The following is an 8,001-nucleotide window of genomic DNA, read 5'->3' on the forward strand; positions in this document are numbered from 1 at the left end:
AGATGCAGGCAAGCAACTCGACTTCCTCACATACAGCTCTGCCAGTTCACCTTGCAACACTCCTGTTTTTCCTGTGTCTTTTAAGATAAGGCTATCAATTTGACACTTACTGTGGATCTGCCCTTAACTGCTGCTGAAATTTGGGGTAATTTTCTTAGTGACACAAGCATTGCCAATACAGACAAATGTCTGCTTGTGACTAGGATGAAACAAAGCTGTCTTCTCTGAATGACTGAGATTTTGACCCTGAAAGTAGAGGCTACTGACCCATGTTCCACTTGTGCTTTCATTACAGCAAATAAAATCCAGGATGACTAGAGATAGCAATTCAGTTAAAAAGAGTTTAAGTGAGGTTAGAGTCTAACCTTTACATAATGTGGCCTCCTGCATGGTTGTGGTTTTTCCCAAGAAAAATATTTCCTTTTAATTAGAGTACTATAGCTTTTGGTGCTGGTTACTGTTGTTTTATTTATAATTAAAATCTACAGAGCATTCACCAAGGTGCAGACAAGCATTGCCTGCTGACAACATCTAAATTTACCCTAGTGTTTGCATTTGGGCCATGAAATTTTATGTGAAACCGAGTAAGTGTGTGATGCAGTAAAACAGCATTCCAAAATAAGGATTATTTTTTCCTCCTTGTTTTCATTATCACATGAAATAGTTCATAAAAAATATAAGAATGCTCTATGCAATGTACAAAACTAAAAAAGACTAGTTTGGTGAATGAGCACAGTAGAGACTATGAATATGGATATGTTTGTACTAAGGAGCCTAGAGGAGATAGTTTTTATGCATGGTGATACAGAATACATAGTTATAAAACTGCGCACCAGGGAGAGAATATTCCCATAAAACAAGTAGTTTCTCTAGAAGCGATCCTTGTTGATCAAAGCTGCATAATTTAAAGCATATAGAGGCAGCTTTAAAATATTCACTTTTTGGGTTTTTTTTAAGTGATCCTGGTCTATTGCAAACAGTATTTGTGTAAACAGCAGTCTTCTGCGTCCTTACAGAGCTGGCAAGTTTTCTGAAAGTCACATTTGAGAAGAGGGGACATAACTATGTATATTAGGAGCAAGAGAGACTCATTCTGACACCGAGTTAGTCACATATCCAAAAATGCTAGGCACGCAGGGCCATATGGAGTAGCAAGGCAGAGCCGGCAGCCTTTGGGTCTCAGCCTGAATTCTGCTCTGTGGTTCCTGAGAGTTTTCTGATATCCACAAAAGCCCCAAATAGGAATCCTGCAATTAGTGCATCTAACTCCTCCTTTACTGCAGTCTTCTCTCCTATTGGTAAAAGGTCCTCACAAGCTCATGTAGGGATCCCACCCCTTTTGAGGGTTTTCATTCTGAAGCTATCCACAGTTTTACACCTGAATGAATGCCAAGCCTCTCTGAATATATAAAGGAAACCTTCAAGAACAATTTCAGAGTTCCTCAGAAGAAGCAGAAGAAAAAGATTTCATCCAGATCTGTCAGACAGAGACCGAACCAACCATGTTTCTCCCTGCCATTCACTTCTATGGCCTTCTCCTAGCTTGCATCTTCACGAAAAGCTACTTGGCTTTCAAGAACGATGCCACAGAGATACTTTATTCACATGTTGTTAAACCCGCTGCAGCGAGCCCAAGCAGCAATAGCACCTTGAACCAAGCCAGGAACGGCGGCAGGCACTACACCAGCACTGGATCCGACCGTAACAGTGAGTATCCCGCCGGCGTCGCTTCCACCGCTTCCCGCAGCCTTCGGCTCTCCGGCGCGGGGCATCGCGGCGGCGGGCGCGGAGCCACGGCCGCAGCGCGCCCTTCCCCGCTCGGGGAGCTCGCGCCTCGGCGACGTCGGGGCGAGGGCAGAGCCAGCTGCCTTCCCCGTGCCCGACCCGCAGGACAGGCTCTCTCAGGCAGGTTACTTCCCGAGGGAGGTTTCCCCAGGAACGCCGGGATTTGTGGGTTATCCGGTGGGGAGGCAAGATAAAGGAAAAGGAGCGAGAGGCATTTCCAATGCGCTCGCTGTCTTAACTCGCCCTCCCGCTGCCGACAAGGGAGGTGTCTGGGCTACTTTTCAAATGCAATAAAAAACACTGAATTTTGTTCCCGCTGTTTAGTTTTACTTCCTGCTGTAGCGTTTATCTGCTTAACACCTCCAGCAAAAGTAAACAAATCAGCTTATAATTTACCTATGATCGCTGCTCCAACTTGCCTTTTTACATCTGTTCTTTTCCTGATGAGTTTTATGTGCGTGTATGTCAGATACATAGGGATCTGTGAACCTTCTGCTGACTATCTGCTCCCTCCCCTTTTCGCCTCCATAAAAATCAAAGAAATCTAAATAGAGAAATACGCACACCCAAACCCACCCACGACAATTCGATTAAAAATAGCGTCATCCCTGGAAAGTGAAGGCAAAAAGTGACACTCATACCTTGCAGCTAAGCCAGGTGTGTCAGCTTCCATGAATGCAAAGAGTTTAAGTGCACAGGAAACATCTCATCATCATGAGATTACTGGGGCAGCCGAGTAGGTATTCATTGTCAATGAGCTGTCACTGGGGAAAAGCTGAGGCAGCAAAGACATTAAAACAGTAGGAGAGACAAATCTGTGACCAGCTGCTTCCAGGTACATTCCTGAGCACAGCTGCCGGAAGGCAAGCTCGAATCTCTTTTGCCAGGCAGGCAGGAGAACAGTCCCTCTGATCAGCCTGTTAGATTTACAGTCCCTCTGACTGCTCATCCTGGGGGACAGGGTGAAGTAATCTTGACTCAGTGTCTGTTCAGAACTTGCTTCCAAAAATCCAAGTAGAAACAGAAGCAGCCTGTAGCTGTGATATGTAGATGTACCTTCAAAGCCTTCTATGATTCATTCTAAAATGTTTCTAGTAATTACTTCTATTTTAAAGATGTTCATTAATTGCATTGTGTGTAGAATCTGAGCCGTAATTGTCTATCAGAAAGAGGGAGAGTACAGCCAGTAAAGACTGCTTATTAAAATTAAGCACACTGTGGGCGTTTATTTCAAAGTGTAATTACTGAAATAAACAGTTGTGTTTATTGCAAAGTGCAGAGCTGCACATACAGACGGGTACAAACATGCCTTTATGAGAAGCTCTGCGTGTTGACTCTATGTCAGTTGCCTGAGAGAATTTGCAGGATCCTCTACCTTACACACAATATAAAGGCTACAACAGGTACAAAGGTGGTGTTATCCTGAGGGCAAAATGACCACTCTGAAATCACTGCTGCCAATCATTCAAACTCTACATGCAGGACCGCATTCCCTGGTAACTTCAGCCCTTGTCAGTTCTCCAATATCTGTATACAGGGCAGGAGCCTTCATGAGAGAGTCAGTCCACTGTAACTGTGGAACGAGAAGAAACGCACTATTTGAAATTAATTTAAAAGTATATAAACAGTTTCCAAAGCATTGTTTCCCCCCTTGCTAATGATCCAACATAATTGTTGTTAACATCTCAGAGCAGATTCCCTCGGCTGAGAGCAAGCAGGAAACATTTCTTCCCTTGGGGCATTTTTTCTCTTCTAAAAGGTATGTCCCTGAGAAGGACAGAGAACTAAATTGCCTCTTCTACCACAACTGCTGAAGTGCATATCGTTACGATTTCTTTATGCTGTGGTAATACCCAGAGATACCATCAGTGCTTGAGGCCCTTGTGTTGAGGGACACAGCAGTAAAGAGATGCCCTGTAAAGATTACAGTCTACTTCAACTTCTGCAAAATATAGCTTGTTAATGTGAAAATGACTGATTAACGAAACCTCTCCATTCTGAAACTCAGTGTTTCTTGTTCTGTGTATTCTGCAGATCGTGTTCAAGTTGGCTGTCGGGAACTGAGATCCACCAAGTACATTTCAGATGGTCAGTGCACCAGCATCAATCCACTGAAGGAGCTGGTGTGTGCTGGTGAATGCCTCCCTTTGCCACTGCTTCCCAACTGGATTGGGGGAGGTTATGGAACCAAGTACTGGAGCAGGCGGAGCTCACAGGAGTGGAGATGTGTCAATGACAAAACTCGCACTCAGAGGATCCAGCTTCAGTGCCAGGATGGAAGTATAAGAACCTACAAAATAACTGTGGTCACAGCCTGCAAGTGCAAGCGATACACCAGGCAGCACAATGAGTCCAGCCACAACTTTGAGGGAACCTCTCAAACAAAACCTATCCAGCATCACAAAGAGAGGAAAAGAGCAAGTAAATCCAGCAAACATAGTACAAGTTAGAAGTCAGACACTCTCTTCTCTCTCATCTCCCTCTCTTCGTGCCAAAATTGAACTCACCTGTAACCATTTCCTTTACTATTCTGACTGCTTAAAGACTAGTCTGCCATTGCTGTGTTCTCAGTTGACACTACATGCTTATGGCTTTGGCCAAAATCAACAGGGGCATTCTCACTCAGCATATGGACCCTTTGGGTGATTTTCCAGATGCTCAAGATGAGGAATAACACCAGCCTTTCAAACTCCCACTATAAACTTTTACACTTTCTTCAGTCATGGAGGCAAAAAAAAATTGCCATCAGTATTCACTGAAATCTGTTTTGTAAAAAGATGCTTTATTGTGTGTTTTCATGAGAAGTTATCAGGTCTATTGCCTTCTATATCATGCTTTATGAACTTCTGACAACAGCATAAAAATACAGCAGCTAGTATCTGCTTTCAGAATAATTTTAAACAAAACACCCTGCATGCTGATCTTTCTCTTATCTCAGTATACCAAAAATTAAAATATGCATGGCAGCAATCAAAAAGTAAAGCTGAAAAAACTATTTATTTGTTGTTGTAATTATTTAATGAGCTTTTATGTGTGTTATCTCCCTCCAAAATGTTCTTCTGTTTATAGCTTCTCATGCATTGAAGTATTTTCCTATGATTTGTGACTGGATTAGAACATACACTTTGTAGATAATGTAAAATAGATATTTTAGTTTTCCTGGTATATATATTTTCATTTTGAGCATTTGTAGACTTAGGTGTTATTTTGAGGTAGCAACATAAAAAGCATTTTTTTTTCGTTCTCCCCTGTAATATTTTTGTTTAAAAGTGTGCAATCAAAGGATAGATATGATGACTTCCTTTTAAATTCATTGGTTTCCTTTTTTTTTTTTTAAAGCAAAAATAAACACTGCTAAAAAACTGTATTGTCTGTCTCTATGTATGAAAACGCAAACATTGACATCAGTAACACCATTTAATCTTAAAAAGTGGGAGAACATTAATTTGTTTAAAAGATCTGCCCATGATATTTACATTAAAGCATTTTTTCTGTGGAGTCTTTTTGGGTGTAAAAATCTTCATAGCTGTTGAGCAGATGGTGCTTATGAACGGTCCAAGCTGGGTTCTTACTTAACAATTCTTGAGTTGTTCGTTGCAGAACAACTGGAAGTTTTACAAGCTAGTAAGACACCATCATTTTTCTTTAGTGATGATCAAGTCAAAGACTTGTGGCATAGAGACAAGTCCTGCAAAATACCCACAGATTCTTATAGAATTCATCAGGAAATATATGGTAAGCAATCTACTTTTCAAAACATATTCCATGAATTACCTGTTGTTGATCTTTCAAACTATACTGAAATACTATGGGCAAGATTTCATCGTGGGATTCTGCCGTTCTCAAATCATTAACTTTTACAACTCACTTGCACCCAAAGAAGAGATTACACAAGAAGAGAGTAATGAGAAATTTTGCCTGATAAGGTCTCACACAAGCTCTTTTTGACCTTCTCTTTATCCCATTCAATTTTTCATTTTAATTACAGAAGATTAATCATGAAGTTTATGGTAGAGATCTTCATTGGTCATTAATGTAGAGTTGTTTGAAAATCACTGCTACTCCTTGACTTATTGAATCCTAAATTTTATTGGTGACATTTAATGATTTTTCTTCAAAGTTACTTTCCAGAATTATCTTCAAAATCTGTTATATGCAAGAAAGAGAGATACTTTTTTTGTTCCCAATCTTCAGTGATCTATATAGTGAAACAATTGCATTAATGACCTTGTTGCTTCTTTTTAAGCCTAAGAGGACAGAAGATGAGGAAAGGAATTAGCAGGGAGAGAGGTGACATGATGTTGCTCCTAGGCATATCAGTCCAGAGGACCTACAGATACCCCATGTTTGTTTTGTTTGTTTTTTTCTTTTTAAACAGACATTATAGTGTAATTCAATTCCTTTTATGAGGGAAAAATTATTCTTAAATGACAAACATCTATTCATTTAAAAATTGCTCTTCAGCTACTTCTTCAAGATGATAAAGCACAAAAGATTGAGATAATGGACTAAAATTTAATCAAAATTATCTTAAAAACTAATAGTCACTACACATTAGCAAAGTTGCCCTGTATGTTCTGTTTGACTCCCAGAAATAAAAACGGTGAAAAACCCCACACTTGTCGCTCATGATTCTTCTATAGTCAGTGAAGTTTGACTCTTAGCAACAATATGCACATTTAAGAAGAGATTGCATTTAGCAATAGAGACAGTAACTCCTAGTTTGTCTTTTAATGCAGAATTACCTGAAGGAGAATGATTTGACACACTTTCATTAAATTGACTTCATGAAATTTTGGTGGCCACACTATAGAAAGACAATGGAGTCCATCTCTAAGTCTGGCATATTTACGAGGTAAGCCAGTAAGAGCTTTCTCCGTCAGCAGAGTTAATTTTTTCTTAAGGAGTAATGTTACTCTTTGTGACTCATCTTCTAGCTCTGAATGCTTCAATCTAGCCCATACAATCTGTCTTCTGTTGCATCTTGTTACATAAGAACTCGTAGGGGTCTGTGCAAGGATCCAGTCAAAAGGCATTATAACAAGTACACAGAACTACTTTTTCTATATGGAGAGTCTCTGACATGTAAAGTTGCAGTGGGTAGGATATGGGCCATTGCTCTTGTATTTGTAGTAGAGAATCTTGCCAAAATTTTCAAATAATCAATGAAAAAAAACCAGTACTGCTTAAACTGACATAATTTTGAATATGGTACATCTTTTTATGTTTGTTTCAGAGTTAAAAAGGAAAGACAACCACTCCAGAATTTTCTTAGCTTTCACATGAAATATTAAGCCAAATAGACACAAGCATGTAAATATTTTGAAAAAGCACAATGTCGAGGCCGATCAGATAAGTTTTTACACAAATTATACCACTAACTACTCTAGATTTGTTGCACTAAGAATATATAGAAGTCGGCTTTCTCAGTAATATCCTACCATATGGGCAGATTACTAAGTCCGGGGGCTTCTTAAAAAGCATTTCAAACATCTTGAAAAAAGAAAAAGAACCTAATAATGTTAAAAGTTCTCATACCTGCTTCTTTAGAAAGCTACAAATCAATAAATTAGAAATAATCTGTTAATCTGCCATCATTATTTCGTTACTTTTGAGCTGATGAAAACTGCCTCCAACTAAGGGGTAAATTGTTGTATAATGAATTGAAATCAACTTTCCTTTGACATCACTAGAAACAAACTTAGCCAGCAGCTGATTGTTTTAACAGCATGGTAGCACTCAGAGGCACACTTCATAAAGGCAGTCATAGATAGTATGTGTTAAGACATTATCAACTTCAGAAGTCAGAAGGGCCTGACGCAGTTTCAACTAGAAAGACCTTTGAGGAGTCTATTTATTCAGTTTTTTTTAGTAAATCTGTTGTATCTCTCCCAATAGCTTTGGAATTAAAACCACCCAATCCAAGTTCAGTCTTTTGTTTGGAATTAAAGCAGACATTTGAATAACACTCTTCAAAATACCCAGTAGATTTCTGATAGTAAATCACAGTAGTCCTCCTAACCTTGACCTTTATATCCTTCCTGGAGCAGCATAGCATTAATCCAGAAAGAATTGTTCAATACATTCCACTGTGAGTGTCGTGTTGCTACAGTATTAACCTGGAGGTGTTCAGTGGAAAATTATAAGGAATTCTTAGTGTTTGAAGGTATCCTACTCTCACAATGCATTTCCTTTCCTGTAGGCCAGGCAAAGGCT

At 39.5% G+C, this 8,001-nt stretch overlaps 1 protein-coding gene across 1 annotated transcript; it reads left to right on the top strand.

The window, feature by feature from the left end:
- The first annotated feature begins 1,487 nt into the window (after positions 1 to 1,487).
- SOSTDC1 (sclerostin domain containing 1) lies at positions 1,488 to 4,473 on the top strand. The gene is made up of 2 exons (XM_061997225.1): positions 1,488 to 1,707; positions 3,820 to 4,473. The coding sequence occupies exons 1-2, from the start codon at positions 1,503 to 1,505 to the stop codon at positions 4,233 to 4,235; spliced, it is 621 nt and encodes a 206-aa protein (XP_061853209.1). The 5' UTR covers positions 1,488 to 1,502; the 3' UTR covers positions 4,236 to 4,473.
- Positions 4,474 to 8,001: the final 3,528 nt, after the last annotated feature.

Source organism: Colius striatus, chromosome 5 (genome assembly GCF_028858725.1).
Source record: "Colius striatus isolate bColStr4 chromosome 5, bColStr4.1.hap1, whole genome shotgun sequence".
Taxonomy (NCBI): Eukaryota; Metazoa; Chordata; class Aves; order Coliiformes; family Coliidae; genus Colius; species Colius striatus.

Excerpts from the sequence above, each read along its gene's own strand:
- SOSTDC1 (XM_061997225.1), top strand. The coding sequence starts at position 1,503 with ATGTTTCTCCCTGCCATTCACTTCTATGGCCTTCTCCTAGCTTGCATC. Across the intron at positions 1,708-3,819 it reads CACTGGATCCGACCGTAACA|ATCGTGTTCAAGTTGGCTGT; the intron begins GTGAGTATCCCG and ends TGTATTCTGCAG.